The sequence below is a fragment of the Bacillus rossius genome, chromosome 11 (genome assembly GCF_032445375.1).
Source record: "Bacillus rossius redtenbacheri isolate Brsri chromosome 11, Brsri_v3, whole genome shotgun sequence".
NCBI lineage: Eukaryota > Metazoa > Arthropoda > Insecta > Phasmatodea > Bacillidae > Bacillus > Bacillus rossius.
Genome location: NC_086338.1, coordinates 24116023 through 24133993, shown reverse-complemented (window position 1 = coordinate 24133993; position 17971 = coordinate 24116023). Strand labels below are relative to the sequence as shown.

The 17971-nt window shown below is 44.9% G+C and overlaps 1 protein-coding gene across 4 annotated transcripts in view; it reads left to right on the top strand.

The window, feature by feature from the left end:
• Positions 1–17971, top strand: part of LOC134536695 (maestro heat-like repeat-containing protein family member 1) — a 178667-nt gene that overhangs the window by 137584 nt on the left and 23112 nt on the right. For all 4 annotated transcript variants that reach the window (XM_063376555.1, XM_063376556.1, XM_063376557.1 and 1 more), the window contains exons 18-20: positions 3800–3938; positions 7371–7524; positions 9530–9732. In XM_063376555.1, the coding sequence (XP_063232625.1) occupies positions 3800–3938; positions 7371–7524; positions 9530–9732 (496 nt within the window). The remainder of the gene's footprint in view (positions 1–3799; positions 3939–7370; positions 7525–9529; positions 9733–17971) is intronic.

The window sequence follows — 17971 nt, the reverse complement described above, 5'->3', positions numbered from 1 at the left end:
TCTTAGTTCAGTAGACTAGATGTTAGTGAAATAGTTCATGCAGATCTGTATATTCTTTTAGAGACAATAGGCTCTGAACTTATTGAAATGAAATCATTTTCTTATTTAAACATCTTTATTCTTTAAGACCAAAGACTACCAGTTCACATGATTTATTAATTTTCAATTGACATGTTTATACCAATTACTGTGAAGCAGACAGATAATATGTAAATGAAAAATTAGATTAAGTGTTCCCATTTTATATAGTCTGTCATAAAACTAGGCGGCTTTTGTATTAAGAGTCTATAGTATCAGTTTTATAAGATAAATTTGTCAATTCTGTAGCAGTGTCCCCAAAATTATAGCAGGTTTACTTAATTTAAATATTTCTAGAAATCACATGCCTCTGTTTTACTTAACTGCCCCAGGGTTGGGAGGAGATCTATCGGCACATGGAAGCAGCTGTCATCGCTAAATACCGGTACACTGTGGTCTAAAGTAATCCAGCAGTTTGGGGAAGTGTAGTGGCGAGTCCATCCTTGTGGGGGAAGATAGTGATAGCAAGCAATGCACCAGGGAATGTGGGTGAAGGAGAAGGGGTAGGGTAGGCCAAGAGCTAACATGGTGGTTGCTGTGTGAGCCCAAGTCACTGTTGATCGTGGGGACCTGGCTCAGTCTGGAAATGGAACGTGATTGTTTAACTCAACTTGCTAAAAGCATGTTCCACTGGAGTCCGGTGATGGGCGTGTGCGCTCGAGCGACCGGGTCACGGGAGAGCGGCACGCGATATGGGAAAAGCTTGTCGCGTTTGGTGTCACGCAGATTTCGGACGTGAAATATGTGTGCCAGTGGCCAGTGAAAGCAGAGGATTTACCAGGTCAAGTGGCCTTTACAAGAAACTAAAATAAAGAAATCCACCAGGGATAATTAAATGAAGAATGAAAAGAAATGTAAGATGTTATAAAAAGTTACTTACACTAAATAAAATGGTGTGTGTACTTTTAATAAAAAAAAAACTAACTTTAATTTTGCATGCAATTAATTAATAGAAACAAAATAATAAAAAGACTGGAGTGATATTATAAATATGGTTAATTTTATAAATATGGTTGGTTAAGTATAAATTCAATCAAATTAAAAAATAATTAATTATTTAGTATTCAGTATTAATATAAACACAGGTATAAAATTAATTATTTAATTTAGTAGAATAATCAAGATTAATTTGAATTCGTAATGAAAATCAATTAATATGCTGAATGTTTTTTTTAATTATAATAGTGTGATTTATAATTTATAATACAAATAAATAATATATACCAGAAATAACCTCACAAATACTCCCATGAAAAGGGCCAGGAGACTAATAAACCTTCTACAGACACTCCGTGCCATCGACACTGAAAGCTTACAAGCAACCTGACATCATTATACACAGTGGCGTAGCCAGGGGGGGGGTTTAGGGGTTCAACCCTTCCCCCCCCCCCCCCCCTTAGCACCAAATCTTTAATAATTTCTTATTCATCACTCAAACAAATTTCATATTAAAATTAATAAAATTTTACCATTACAATATTTAAATTTAAGTACCGAAAACTGCTAAAATAGCACTATTTTAAACCTTAAAATCCAAATTTTTCCGGGGGAGGACTCCCGGACCCCCCACTTTAATACGGGGGGCCATGCTTCTTAACACCCCCCATACACAAATCCTGGCTACGCCATTGATTATTCATACAGGAAATTAACCTCATTTATTTAAATAAACATGAAAAAGTTTATAAACACAATTTCTATCACTAAAATTTACAAATAAGTAAATGTCTTTAATTATATGGACTAGTATTCACTATCAGTCACTAACAAGTATGATTTAAAAGCACTTATATAATTTTACTAGCTGCTCGACCCGGCTTCGTACGGCTATACTAATGGAAAAAAATTAAGCCACATCTCCCATTTACAGTAATGGTAAATAAAAAAAAATTCAGTGAAAATTTATTACAATGCTGCATAATGTACCGGAGAGAAAATGAATAGCACCGATGGTTTCCCGACTCGTGCACGCAACGTACAACTGATGTACCCGTACTTCGCTACGGCAGTCTACAGGCAGATCACTCTTGCGCCACTCATTATACATGCCCCTCCTTGTGGGTACGCCACTGCCGCGCGATGCCCGTTGCCATGGAGACGCAGAAGGCATGAACAATGCAAAATCCTGTTCTCATGCAGACAAAGTACCCACTGTTGCCTGGTTTTAACCACCCATGGGATCTAATTTTCGGAAAATGTCATCCCGCGTAACATAAGGAACATTACTGTGAAGTTTCAAGTCTGTGAAATATATATACTTGAAAAAAAGGGCAATAAAAAACAAATTAAACACAGAGAGAGGAAAAAAACAATAGTTTAGGTTTGCGATTTATAGTGATAAAAAGTACGAGGGTTATTTTTTTTTCAACCTCCGATCGGCTGTAATAAAAAAACAGGAATGAATTAGGAAATTATTTTAATTTCAAAAGAAACTTACATCTTTACTCTATTTTTCCACATCATCACCGTGCAGATTGAGGCATTTTTCGTACCGATGCACCAGCTTTCCAATACCCTCTGCATTAAATGATGCCTCCTGCCTATTCAGCCACGTTTTAACACACAACACTCATTCGGCGATGGATTTCTGCTGCAGTGTGCCCTTCTGCCTGTAAGAAACGGATGACTGCACGCAGCTCACATTTCGCCGTACAGTTTATCGTTGCAGCCATGTTGACATTCCCATAACCAAGCTTCAACTGAGGTGTTAGTTGGCCGCTCCACATGGTTGGTGGAAGGTGGTAAACACTACGAGACGTGTCGATTCGTGTACGAGTGATTAGGGTATCGATTAATGGGCATGCCATGGAGAAATGAAACTGTAATCACATTGCAGGGCACTGTTAAAACGTGGCTGAATAGGCAGGAGGCATCATTTTATGCAGAGGGTATTGGAAAGCTGGTGCATCGGTACGACAAATGCCTCAATCTGCACGGTGATTTTGTGGAAAAATATAGTAAAGATGTACGTTTCTTTTGACATTAAAATAATTTCCCAATTCATTCCCGTTTTTTTATTACAGCCGATCGGAAGTTGAAAAAAATATAACCCTCGTATTTAAATACTAGTTGAACTCTTATGAGGGTACTGATTACTTCGTTGTTAATTTCACATGGGTGTTTTTTACTTGTATGGGAAAATTAAGAATCATAAGGCATCTAGTGCGTGGCAACAATGTTAATAGGCAATAAGAAATAAACTTCTAGCACCTGAGGCATTGTCAACACACACTTCGTACGTGTACTGCATGTTGTATCTAACCCCCTCCAACACATTTTATTCTAAATTGGACTTTTAGTAAGGATCCCTAATGTTATTGATAATATAATATAGCCTATAGCCTTCCTCGATAAATGTACTATCCAACACTGAAAGAATTTTTCAAATCGGACCAGTGGTTCCTGAGATTAGCGCGTTCAAACAAACAAACAAACAAACTCTTCAGCTTTATAATATTAGTATAGATTTGTATGTAGCCTTTTTTAATCCTGTCTTTTTTGTTGCATGCTGTGCACACATCATAAAAATTCATTCTCATAATTTTTTCATAACATGCCTAAAATCAAATAAATAAATAATTGGTATGTAAAGGTTTACTAATTTGTCGCACCACGTACTGCGGCCCGCACGTTGCAGGATTGCAGAAGATGGAGTAGTGTTGGGGATTGTGGCACCGCTGGTCACAGCTCCCTGACTGTGTGTGTGGGTGTATGTGTGCAGCTAGCCTGCTGAGCAAGCTGGGCAGTGTACAGTGTGAGCAGGCACACACGGGCTGTCTGCGCGCAGTGCTCTCTCTGACTGCACACCACCCCAAGGCTGTGGTGGCAGCCCTGCTGCACCAACCAATCCCCTACAGCGCGTGAGTACCTCTCACTGCTGGTCCTTTTTTACGCTTGTGTGCACCTTCTAATGGACTTCTTACCACCACCACCTTCTCTTGTGATATTAGGTATGTGTTGTCTTTCAACTTTCAAGCCATTGTCATCTCACAAATCTGATGCTGTGAATTTATGTTAGTTTTTATGCATGTTTTTTTGTCATTAGTTGAATTATTATATAATTGTTAACTAGTGTAGTGGGTCATTTAATATTTTTTCATGTGTGATCAAAATTTACATATGATCCACCACTCCTAGTCAACCACTGGCTACATCATGGTTGCCAACATGACTGATGGTGTGTTGCATATAGATTTATGTTAAGGGGTTATTATTAAATTTAGCTAACTTTAATCATCAGCAATTACTGTTGTATAATTTTTTTTTATTTAATGGTTTGTTTAGCTTTAAATAAATGTTTTTTTATATGATAATGTTTAATGTGTGGCTCATTTTTAAGTGTTAACACTTACAGGCTTTGTAGACAACCCATAACTCTTGACATTATAATAAAAAGCATGGTTACTTTGTAGTCTGGGTTCTCGTGGTATGTTTATAACGACCCCGGCAGAAATGCTGTGGGTGCCACCTTGTGGGAAGGGCCTGCGGACCTGGCGGAAACTCTGTCTCAAGGTGTGATGTTGCCCATATCGTGTATCACCACAGAAGATATAGCCCATTCTGAGAGTCTGTCATTCTAATAGAAGTTAAGTGAACACTACCGGTGGGCCTATACAGATGTCCCACATGCCTTACCAGAGGTAAAGTAAAACACAAGGACTCAATAAAACATTTTTATTGCTCTTTGCAACTCCACGCCCTAAATACAAAATAATAGTGATGCAGATAAAGTGCTCTACGGTACTTATCCATGTATATGCTGGCTTCACGGGGTTGACTCTGTGATACAGAGCTTACATGTGCATGAACATGCTGTGCCACCGTGTGGCGGTTGTTGCAGGCCTTTGGAGTTCTGTCACATGTCGCAATGTTGGGTTACTGCGTGTTGGCACTTTGGCAGACAGTGCCTGCTTAGGGGGGTTGACTCTCCGTGATACAGATGCATACACATTTTAAAAATATTGTTACAATTTTTAATATGGGGATAACTGTGTTCATAAGGGATAATCCAATTAAGTTTTATTGCGGTGTTATTAATTACTAATATTTTCATTAATAATAAATAATTTTACTAAAAAAAATGTCTGATCACAAGTCACTGGCACTTAAAAATGTTTATTGTCAAGTCACTCGATGTCTGTCAAGTTCCGCAGTTTGCTCTCCTCACTGGAGCTAGTCTCAACAGTGGTTCGCCTCTTACCTCGCGCCTGTCCACACACACACACTCATGCCACTCAGTCACTCAGTCTCATGATCCCGTCACTCTGTGTAGTACCACTCTCGAGGGAGTCTCTCACCCTCTTCGCCGATGTCACACTTAACTTTGCTCAGAATCCGCTCGGGACTCCATCGCCGAACTCTTGCCGCACTCGCGGCACTCACCATCTCTCACGGAAGCCAGCGTCATTGCTTAAGTACTGTGGCACCCGTCTCAAACCGACAAAATCAGCGGTGATGAGTTCATCATCCCGGGCCTACGTGACGCCCGCTTGTTCATGCGGCGGCCCGCGGAATTCTCCAAGACCGCTAAGCGATAGATTACAGCGCCGAGGCAGGACGATGTGCGGGGAGAGGGGTAGTAACGACCCTTGTAATCCGGCCAGGCATACGTGGCAGTGTACGGCACATGACGCATGTGGCTATGTAGGGACTCCAGCCAGCTCCAAACCTGGCGCGTGTCGCAGTCTCTCGCGTTTGTAACAATATTGTTACGAACGTGAGCAAGGCCGCAACACGTACAGGTGCAGAGCTGGCTGGCAGCCCCACACGGACAATGACGTCACGTGGCCGCTGCAACAAATGACGCGCTGCGCGCGCCTGGAAGATTACAGGGATTGTCGCTTTCTCCCCTCCTTCCTTCCGCTCCCCGCGCGGCGCTGATAGCTAGACACCTGACACCTCGCAGCTGGGGAGTTCCGCGCACCACCTGGCAGTAGCTGACGCGAGTCTAGAGATTTCTCGCGTCGGGTCAGCACGGAATGACGCGACTGGCCCCAGCCGCGCTCGTGAATTCTAGAAGGGCGCCTGGGCCGATATATAAGCCGAGGACGCCGGCCTCTGAGGAGAGTCAGTTCAGCTGGGAGCTGGGAGTTTTCCCGCGGCGGAGTTTCTGGGGCGATAGTGCCGCGGGTGCGGCAGAGCGGCGAAGTCCTTGGACGAAGGTTCCAGGGCAGGGAGTGAGTTCAGTGAAGTCGGGAGTTTTCCCGCGGTGGAGTCTCCGGGCGATAGAGCGGCGAAGTCCCTGGACGAAGGTTCCAGGGCGGAGAGTTCAGTTCCGGGCGATAGTGTCGTGGGCGCGGCGGAGTTCCGAGCGAAGTTCCGGGCGAGGTGTCAAGTGGGTCCTCTGCGAAGGGAACTGCAACGGCGGCGGCGGAGTGAGGCAACTGAGTCCCGCGATGGAGGTCCACGAGAGGTGCGGCGGCAAGAGTTGCGCCAGAGGTGCGGCCCAGTGAGGTGTGCGGTGTGTAAGAACCGAGTGACTGGGGAAGCAACATTTTTAAGTGTAATTAATTATTAGGCATTTTAGAAGATTATTTGTTAGTGATGTAAATATTGGTGATAACTAAAACTGTGTAGTGATACAATCTTTAAAAGGGCTATCCTTTAGGAACCCAGCAGTTTTCCACGACGATTTATTATTTCATTTATTTTTAATAAATCGTAACAATATATTCACTTTTCATGTAGTGTGAAAATCATAGTAATTTCTTAAGTACTTGCATACATTCAGTTGACATCACGTAAACGTAAAGTTAATTATGAGTACTTAAACACAGTTGTGTCTTTCACCCGGTCGCAGGTCACGAAGCAGCCGTCTAGGATTTTGGAGTTCGACATACACAGATTAGCACGAGCCACTGGAGCGGGCCAGTCGCGCTGCACTCCAAGAAAATAATTCCTATCTCTAATCCACCGCACAGAGTCTATTAAGCAAAACTTAAACACCATGAAGTAATATTACTAATATTTCGGTAGCTAACAAATTTTAAAATATACTGCAATAAGTATAACATATAAATAAATGTTAAAATAGGAACATTTCATTAACTTCCATGTCTCTATAAACACTCTATCAACTTGAAATTTTCATAATGTCAGCACTAAATTATGTAAATCCTCCGGAAACACACATAACAGTAGTTTTCTTAATATAAGTTGATACCAAAATCTGACCAAACCATTTACGATTAGCAAGAAGCAAACTAGGGAGAGAAACAAATCTTGCCAAAAAAAAAACTAAAGAGGAGTTGACGCAAATGCCGCAACATGTGCAGGAATGGTGGCTGTTGCAGGCCTGTGGTGGACTGCTGGATGATGCTGGCGCGCGACCCTGATCTCTCATCTGACGTAGTGGAGCAGTTGGTACGCCTGGTGTCAACTACACCCCTCTGCGAGCAGCTGCCAGATAAAGAGCGCTTCAAGATGGCCGAGCTTCAGCCCCTCGCGGTGAGTCCCTCGTCGCTGGTAGTGTGCCGTGGCTTGCGGACGTGTGGACCAGGGAGGTTGAGGGGAGAAGGAGAATACCATTTAGCTCACGTGCTGCAGGTAGCACAACTCAAATGGTGTCTCTCAGCACTGTGCCTGTGTGTCACGTAAACATGTTTGTGTCAAGATGTTAGAACATTTACCTGTGATTACATACTTTTTTAATTAATAATAATATTTTGTCTTCTTTCTGATACACGCTCCTCCTTTCCCATCCAAAAAAATGGGGGGTAATTTTAAATTTCATAGAGTGTATTCGCAGGTTAGCTGTAATAAACAGTAATAGTATAAAATTTATGTACTAACAGGTTTGTAAGTTAGTTTTTTAACAACAAATTGATAATGATGAAAATCCCCCCAAACATAGCAAAAGTGCATGCTGCTAAACATCTCAAATACTAACATTGTTATTTGTCAAATTGTGATAAAACAGGTAACACCAAAAAATTTACACCAAGCCACATGTGCATTTAATTAAATATGAAGCCTCCTGTCTACTGAAACTGGAGCACCAAAGGTAGTATTAAATATATATGCAAACTTTACTAAAGAAATGCCCAACATTCGATAAAATTGCTACATTAAATAAATTACTTTTACCAAAAATATTAAGGTATTCCTGTACTTAAATTTAGCTCTTAGTGCTGATGTAAAGATAAGCATCTAAAAACACAAACAAGTTGGCATAGCAAACGTTATCCTCACAATTTTAACATGTTATTTTATACTAATGGTCTTTCATCATTCAACTATATGTAAAATTGGTTACTAGTACTGACTGGAAGAACCAGTACTTAATTAAAGAAATGAATAAAAGTTTCAGCCTCTTAAGTGTTTAGGAAGTGGAATGCATTAGCAGCCAACATGTGCTATGAATATGTAAACAGGTGAAATTAATTAATACGTACACATTTAACTCAAAAAGTGTCTGAATAGAAATATTTCATAAAAAATTTCCTACAGACCTGATTCATAAATGCAATTCAAGGTTTGTTGCTAAAGTGGTCATAATGAAAAGCAATGCTGGTTCCATTAAAATGTGTTGTCACAAAGAAACCATTAAATGTTATACAAAGAACTTGGTGTTATCTTCTGATACCAGTGCTGATAGCACAGATATCTTACATTATATCTTACAGTTCTTACTGTTGACATTTAAATTGGCTGCAAAATTCACACCAAATTTATAAATGTAAGAAATCGTCAATAATTGCAATATTTCCTCAGACTACACAGTCCTTCTTCCAGCCATTAAAAAATAACAAATAAAAATATGAGATGCAATAAAATGGAAAAAATGAGGTGTTGGTTGCTTATGCTGATATTTAATACATGCACACAACTAACTAAAAGGAGCATAGTCAAGCATGAAGAGTTATTGTCGGGGCAGTGAAATCATTTTACAAGGTGCGGAGAACTGCTGCACAGTTACCCAAAACTGCAGCATTTAATGGATATATCTTAAGTCATGCCTTAAAATAAGAAAGGTACAACTCACAAAAAGTAATAATTTTTGAAGTAGAAGCTCATTTTCCATCTTCAGTAGCTGCGTAGTATTGCTAGGAGGTAATTTCAATGCCCATTCTCTGTTCTCACCATAATAGTTGAATGCTTCATTCCCATTCAGTCATCATCGCTCCAGCTGGCCGGTTGGATTTCCAACAGCACACTGCATGAAGCTAGTTTCAGCGTGAATAGCGTAGGATACATTAAACAGAACTAAACAAGCCGCTCAAGTCCACTAGGTGTTTCTGCGGTCGACAGTCAATACTGTGCAGAATAAAGATATCGGAAACCCAAATGGTGGACAAAAATATTTCACAAAATGAATACTATAACTACGGTTATTTTAATAAATAAAAATAACAGGTAAAGGCAGGGGGCTTGTGCATCAGTTATTTTTAACTGGTGGTGCAGTGTGTTACTGTGTGTGTGCTAGGTTAGCACTGCTCCGTGTGCTGTGCAGGCCATCAGCGCGCTGAGAGAGATGTTCCGTGTGGCCAGCATGCACGCGCTGGTCACGGCACGGCTGCCTGAGCTCTTCACGCTGCTGTACCTGGCCGTGGCTAGCTACGTGGGCGCCTCTCCGCCCGTGCACACTCCGCACAGCGGCAAGGATCGCCTCTCCTTCGTGCCAAACCGCAATGCCTACAAGCTGAGCCCTGCCAGGTGTCTCTTCATCATCATCATCGTACTAACTTTACTTCAATTATTATGACCTTTTTATATTGATTTCAAATATGGTTTTGAAGAACTCAAGTTTACAACATATATGACAACTTTTAATTTTAACTGCTATCTTTTAACAGCATATAATTTTCATTAATATTTAATATTTTATGATATTTTAGTTTATGTTTAGGATGACAAGATGGTTAAACTTTATATAAAACATGTAAGATATGACATGTAACATTAAATAACCTCATTCAAGATGTTCTTCATTCAGTTACATATATACTTATGATAAAACTGTTCGAGGCAAAAAGTCTGTACATTGGTCAAAATTAAGAAAAAAACTATTGGAAATTCATAAATATATTTTAAAATTTTTGTCAGTTAGTCTCTTTGTCTAATTGTTCTAGCATCAATCGAAAACTACTTGATGGATTTTGATGAAAATTGTTTATTAGAAAGGTCTTTGGCTAACGTAAAAACTAGGCTATATACAATTATAGAAAAAGGGTTAAATATGGTTGTAAGATAATTATTTCTCTAAAACTGATCAAGCTAAAGCAAGGATATTTGGTACCAATGATTCACATACAAAATTATGGAATCAAAAAATTGTAATTTTGTGAAAAACCCTTTATGCGGTAAAAAAGGGGTAGGTATGTTTTAAAGATTAATAATAATATATCATAATTGAATTAAGCATAATAAATGATATTGGGTACCAATGATAAATAACAAAAACAAACACAATTTTTTTATTTCTCATAATTCAACCCCTAAGGGGTGTGGTTTTAAGGTAAATAATTAGTGGTGCACCGATGCGGATACCGATGAATCGTAATCGGCGATTATGGGTACTTACGGATTAATCGTAATCGGAGATTATCTTAACGATTACTTTGCCGATTATTTACGTCCCGGCGTAATTAAGTAGGTTTTTACCGTGTAATATTTTGTTACACATTTTAGGGCGAAATACGGAACTATTTGTATATATTACAAAATTCATCTAGCTGCGTCATATCATAATTACAGATATTTCGTTAAGTTAAATAAATCTCATTGCCTCAAACAATAAAAAATGCATTTTTTCTACACGTTTATTTACGTTTCGTCTTTTGTTTAGTGGCCTTGTACATTACGTATAGCCAGAGAAGTAAAATAGATGGCACGCAATCAAAATACCACAAACAGTTGCAGTGGATTCTATGACAATCGATCTTTTCGAGTCGTAGTAGCGGTTCAAAATTGTGGTCCCGATACCTTCTAGTTTTTATCACTGCGTTTTACAAACTCGTTATGGGTGTCTTTGGTAACATTATCCGTTTGTTATTTGTATGTGACTTGAAAAATGAAAAAGTATTTATAATTTTATATATTCAGTCAACATAAATAAAATCACATGTGCTAGAATTGGTTTTTAGTCATTTTTATATAATTATAGTGAGATGGCGAGTAGGGAGAAAAAAAGTGAAGTGTGGAAACATTTTTCTCAAGTTGACGCCGACCGCCAATGCTCCTCTATGTCGCATAGACCGCTATGCCTCATCAACGTCTCCTAGAAGCGTGTGCACCGAACGCGCCCGTGCGCGCAGCTAAGTGTAGTGCGTGCGTCGAGGCGATCGCCGTGCAACGAGTGCTGCGCCGGCGGAAGGATCCGGCCGGGTGTGGCATATCCTTCCGCCGCACTACAACAAATTGTTATAATTATGTTTTTCCACAGGATTTTATTAAACATTATTTTTTATTAATTAATAATTCAGTCTTTGCTAAATCATGTTGACTGTGCGATTTGTCCCGAACCTGGCCGGTTCAGTTTCCCGCGAAATTCACACGTTTCCGCGGGAGGGCTGGCGGGGGAGGGGGGTCGCGCGCGGCGACACCGTCAGTGTCCTTCGAGAGCTCACCCAGGCCAGCAGCCTGCGCGCAACGCAGAACCTTCAACCTTTGCATCCACCGACATGTAGTTTTCAATAGTGTAATTTCTTTTTAACCTTTTGTACAGTTCCGCGGTCGGCCTAAATCTACCATGAGGTACTTAACTTAATTCAATCAGTGCTCCGAGATGAGTGTTCTACGTCATACGTAAGTACTGTGGGGAGATTATGTGGATTTACGTCGGCGCTTCACGCCCAACCTAGCCTACCGGCTACCTAGTTTTGGCCCACACGGGGCAGCCAGCAGGCGACACGTGCCATCAAACTTTATAACGAGTCAGTCCCTGGGACACACCTAGGCACCCCGTAGAGTCGCCGGAGACACGGGCCTACGTGCTGCTAGCCCAGTTTAATTAGAGTTAGGTCATAGTGTAGTGTATTGTGCGTCAAGAAATCATGTGCCATATCAGAGTGTATTTTTTGTAACTATCGCATCACGTGTACAAGTCCGCCCCTCACGCGCATAACAATCGTGAGCCGCCACTGAGGAAGTGAGCTGCGCGTGTGACTAGTCGCGTCGGGCAAACAGTTACGGCCAGAACGGGCAGCACCATGTATTGGGCTGTGCTGTATTAAATTCACCAACTATCTGAAGAAGTTTTGTGTTATTATTCAGGCGTCCCGAGTGGCCTCAACAGCTCGGGGGGCCCTACTGCGTTGACCCCTACCTCTAGCCACAAGGCCGAACCCTCCCTGAGAACACGAACCTAACCAAATCACGTCTAAATAATCGGGGACGGCGTCAAATTGGCGCCCGACTAGTGTGGCTTTCATTTTCTAAAAATTAATTTCCAAATTTTGTTTCAAATTTTTCAAATTTTTCCTCAAATTTTTCAAATTTTGTGCTTCAAATTAGTGTACCAGTAAGGGCTCGCGTAGGAAGTCAGGAATCGCGCGGAAACGGACGCGACGCGCAGACAGCCAAAGGAGCGGGCACCTGGCGATAGGTGCGCGTCAAGTTACGCGCCAGACGTGCATCAAGTTACGCGCCAGGCGAGATAACGGCTGTGGGAGCGGAAGTCCGCGCGCCTCACACACGGATCAGGTGGCGCAGCTGCGCAGCTGCTACGCGCATGAACATGAGCATGAGCATGAACATGAGTCGTGACGAAGCGGCGAGCATGCATAGTGGAGCTATGTCACAAGTCACCATTGGTCACTAGAAATGAACGACTTCCAGGAGGCCTACGAGGCATGGGCAAGCGAGGGCTACCCATGCCCAGGGGACAACTGGGAGTATGAAGAACAGGACGAATGGAAGGACGACACCGCAGCGGACACAGAGGGGCCAGACGTAATCCGGACACCGCTACGACAGCACATAACGCAGCTCGCATCACCGTTGCCACACGCGGCCAACCACCACGCCGCGGTAACAGCCATGACGCCGCCCGCGTCACTGACAACCCAGACGTCCGTCCTCAACAGGACGCCGCCTCCGACGCCGCCCCCGCCATATGGGGTGGTGACGACATTACCGCAGATGGAAGACGTCACACCCGTCCAACCACTGTGGTACGATTGGCACGCGGAGACCCGGTGGACACGCTGGCCGACGCAGACACGCCGCCCCCTCCGCCTCCGCCGCCGCCCCCGCCATATGGGGTGGTGACGACATCACCGCAGATGGAGGAAGCCACACCCCTCCAACCACTGTGGTACGATTGGCACGCGGAGACCGGGTGGACACGTCAGGCCGACTCAAACACGCCACCTCCGGCACCACCACCGACGACGCCGCCCTCAGCCGCTGAGAAAGCGACAGGCGCGGCCGTGCACACAGACACAGCCACAGGGAGATGCAGCCTGGCAGGCAGCCAGGTCGCCGATCACACGCAGCGTCACTGCGGATCCACCACGCCACCTCCAGCACCACCGACGCCGCCCCCAGCCGCTGAGAAAGCGACAGGCGCGGCCGTGCACACAGACACAGCCACAGGGAGATGCAGCCTGGCAGGCAGCCAGGTCGCCGATCACACGCAGCGTCACTGCGGATCCACCACGCCACCTCCAGCACCACCGACGACGTCGCATCCAGCCACTGGGAGAGTGACTGGCACGGCCGCACGTCTCAAAGCGGCCACATCGCGACCCAGTATGGGAGACAACCAGGTTGCCGACGACATACCACAATGCACTGGGGGCATGTCACCTCCGCCCGCCGCGCACGTCAAAGTGGGCGTGTCACCTCCGCCCACCACGCACGTCACAGAGGGCGTGTCACTTCCGCCCGCCGTGCACGTCAAAGTGGGCGTGTCACCTCCGCCCGCCACGCACGTCACAGAGGGCATGTCACTTCCGCCCGCCGCGCACGTCACAGTGGGCGTGTCACCTCCGCCCACCACGCACGTCACAGAGGGTGTGTCACTTCCGCCCGCCGTGCACGTCAAAGTGGGCGTGTCACCTCCGCCCGCCACGCACGTCACAGAGGGCGTGTCACTTCCGCCCGCCGCGCACGTCACAGTGGGCGTGTCACCTCCGCCCGCCGCGCACGTTTCAGGGGGCGTGTCACTTCCGCCTGCCGCGCACGTCAAAGTGGGCGTGTCACTTCCGCCCGCCGCGCACGTCAAAGTGGGCGTGTCACCTCCGCCCACCACGCACGTCACAAAGGGCGTGTCACTTCCGCCCGCCGCGCACGTAAAAGTGGGCGTGTCACCTCCGCCCGCCACGCACGTCACAGAGGGCGTGTCACTTCCGCCCGCCGCGCACGTCACAGTGGGCGTGTCACCTCCGCCCGCCGCGCACGTCACAGGGGGCGTGTCACTCCCGCCCGCCGCGCACGTCACAGGGGGCGTGTCACTTCCGCCCGCCGTGCACGTCAAAGTGGGCGTGTCACCTCCGCCCACCACGCACGTCACAGAGGGCGTGTCATTTCCGCCCGCCGCGCACATCACAGTGGGCGTGACACCTTCGCCCGCCACGCACGTCAAAGTGGGCGTGTCACCTCCGCCCACCACGCATGTCACAGAGGGCGTGTCACTTCAGCCCGCCGCGCACGTCAAAGTGGGCGTGTCGCCTCCGCCCGCCACGCACGTCACAGAGGGCGTGTCACTTCCGCCCGCCGCGCACATCACAGTGGGCGTGTCACCTCCGCCCGCCGCGCACGTAAGAGGGGGCGTGTCACTCCCGCCCGCCGCGCACGTCACAGGGGGCGTGTCACTTCCGCCCGCCATGCACGTCAAAGTGGGCGTGTCTCCGCCCGCCGCGCACGTCACCGAGGGCGCGCTGCCGCCACGCACGCCACTGTGGGCGCGCCACCGGTGCACGTCATGCGCGCCGCTGAAGGCGCCGCGCCGCCGTCGCCTGCCACGTGCGCCGCCATGGGAGCGCCGCCGCCTGCCGCTGAAGGCGCCGCGCCGCCGCCGCCTGCCACGTGCGCCGCCATGGGAGCACCTACGCCTGCCGCAGAAGGCGCCGCGACGCCGCCGCCTGCCGCTGAAGGCGCCGCCGCCGCCCACCTCGGCCGCCGATGACGCTGACCCACAGGTACCCGACGCCGCCCAATGGACAGCCGCCCCGGGTGTACCAGGTCAGTGTGCCGGCGTATCTTTAAGTGTGTGTGTGTGTGTAGTGAGGCGTTGATGCACATAGCGGTCTCAAAGAAGGGGGGGCATTTGACGCCGACCGCCAATGCTCCTCTATGTCGCATAGACCGCTATGCCTCATCAACGTCTCCTAGAAGCGTGTGCACCGAACGCGCCCGTGCGCGCAGCTAAGTGTAGTGCGTGCGTCGAGGCGATCGCCGTGCAACGAGTGCTGCGCCGGCGGAAGGATCCGGCCGGGTGTGGCATATCCTTCCGCCGCACTACAACAAATTGTTATAATTATGTTTTTCCACAGGATTTTATTAAACATTATTTTTTATTAATTAATAATTCAGTCTTTGCTAAATCATGTTGACTGTGCGATTTGTCCCGAACCTGGCCGGTTCAGTTTCCCGCGAAATTCACACGTTTCCGCGGGAGGGCTGGCGGGGGAGGGGGGTCGCGCGCGGCGACACCGTCAGTGTCCTTCGAGAGCTCACCCAGGCCGGCAGCCTGCGCGCAACGCGGAACCTTCAACCTTTGCATCCACCGACATGTAGTTTTCAATAGTGTAATTTCTTTTTAACCTTTTGTACAGTTCCGCGGTCGGCCTAAATCTACCATGAGGTACTTAACTTAATTCAATCAGTGCTCCGAGATGAGTGTTCTACGTCATACGTAAGTACTGTGGGGAGATTATGTGGATTTACGTCGGCGCTTCACGCCCAACCTAGCCTACCGGCTACCTAGTTTTGGCCCACACGGGGCAGCCAGCAGGCGACACGTGCCATCAATCTTTATAACGAGTCAGTCCCTGGGACACACCTAGGCACCCCGTAGAGTCGCCGGAGACACGGGCCAACGTGCTGCTAGCCCAGTTTAATTAGAGTTAGGTCATAGTGTAGTGTATTGTGCGTCAAGAAATCATGTGCCATATCAGAGTGTATTTTTTGTAACTATCGCATCACGTGTACAAGTCCGCCCCTCACGCGCATAACAATCGTGAGCCGCCACTGAGGAAGTGAGCTGCGCGTGTGACTAGTCGCGTCGGGCAAACAGTTACGGCCAGAACGGGCAGCACCATGTTATCTTTAAAAGATTTGTGCAATGGGAGTGCATGACTTGATGTAAGTTTTTGGACATACGCCATTGCTAAGAACTTTTTCTGTTGAAGAAAAACTAATAAATAAAATAAATAAATAAAAATAAAAATACTCAAAAAAAGATACAAAAAACACACAAAATTAAGCAAACAATTGCTGTTGTCAACAAGGATATGAACACCACAAAATATATAGAGTCGCACCTGTGTTTCCGTACCATGTGCGTCTCTGCCTGAGGACGGGAGCAGATAGCAGTTCCCGAAACGTCGCTTGTTTCTGTTTAGGTAAAACTATTGTATTTGTTTGTTTTTTCGTTTTGTCATGTTTTTTGTCTCGCTTCAACTGTTGTGCTGAATTATTTTGGGTTTCAATATTTTTGTGTTGTCATCATTTGTGGGGATTTTTTCGTTCTCTTAGTACATTTTTCTTTGTTTTTTCTTTGTTTGCTGACCATATTCCTGTTTCGGAATATTTTGTGGTGTTCATATCCTTGTTGACAACAGCAATTGTTTGCTTAATTTTGTGTGTTTTTTGTATCTTTTTTTGAGTATTTTTATTTTTATTTTTATATATTTATTTTATTTATTAGTTTTTCTTCAACAGAAAAAGTTCTTAGCAATGGCGTATGTCCAAAAACTTACATCAAGTCATGCACTCCCATTGCACAAATCTTTTAAAGATAACATCAATGCCCGGTATGGACCCGGTATGCATATTTCTCTGAGGAAGTTGGAAAAGAAATTAATTGATTTATCGAGTCGCACCTGTGTTTCCGTACCATGTGCGTCTCTGCCTGAGGACGGGAGCAGATAGCAGTTCCCGAAACGTCGCTTGTTTCTGTTTAGGTAAAACTATTGTATTTGTTTGTTTTTTCGTTTTGTCATGTTTTTTGTCTCGCTTCAACTGTTGTGCTGAATTATTTTGGGTTTCAATATTTTTGTGTTGTCATCATTTGTGGGGATTTTTTCGTTCTCTTAGTACATTTTTCTTTGTTTTTTCTTTGTTTGCTGACCATATTCCTGTTTCGGAATATTTTGTGGTGTTCATATCCTTGTTGACAACAGCAATTGTTTGCTTAATTTTGTGTGTTTTTTGTATCTTTTTTTGAGTATTTTTATTTTTATTTTTATTTATTTATTTTATTTATTAGTTTTTCTTCAACAGAAAAAGTTCTTAGCAATGGCTTATGTCCAAAAACTTACATCAAGGGCAGCACCATGTATTGGGCTGTGCTGTATTAAATTCACCAACTATCTGAAGAAGTTTTGTGTTATTATTCAGGCGTCCCGAGTGGCCTCAACAGCTCGGGGGGCCCTACTGCGTTGACCCCTACCTCTAGCCACAAGGCCGAACCCTCCCTGAGAACACGAACCTAACCAAATCACGTCTAAATAATCAGAGGTAGCGGGGACGGCGTCAAAGTGAACAAAATAAAGCAGCATGTTTATATTGTTAAACGGTAATTTCTTGATGCAACCTTATGTGATAGTTGATAATAATGCTAGTTTTCCGCAACAAAAACTTACCCATTGTAAATTACAATTATTAGACTGTAGTTCAAGTTGTTTACAATAACAAATATTTAAATAGAAGTTAATTTAATTTCCCCTTTCAATGACTTAATAGTGTATTTTATATATTTTTATACTGTTGTTATAACTGTATTCTC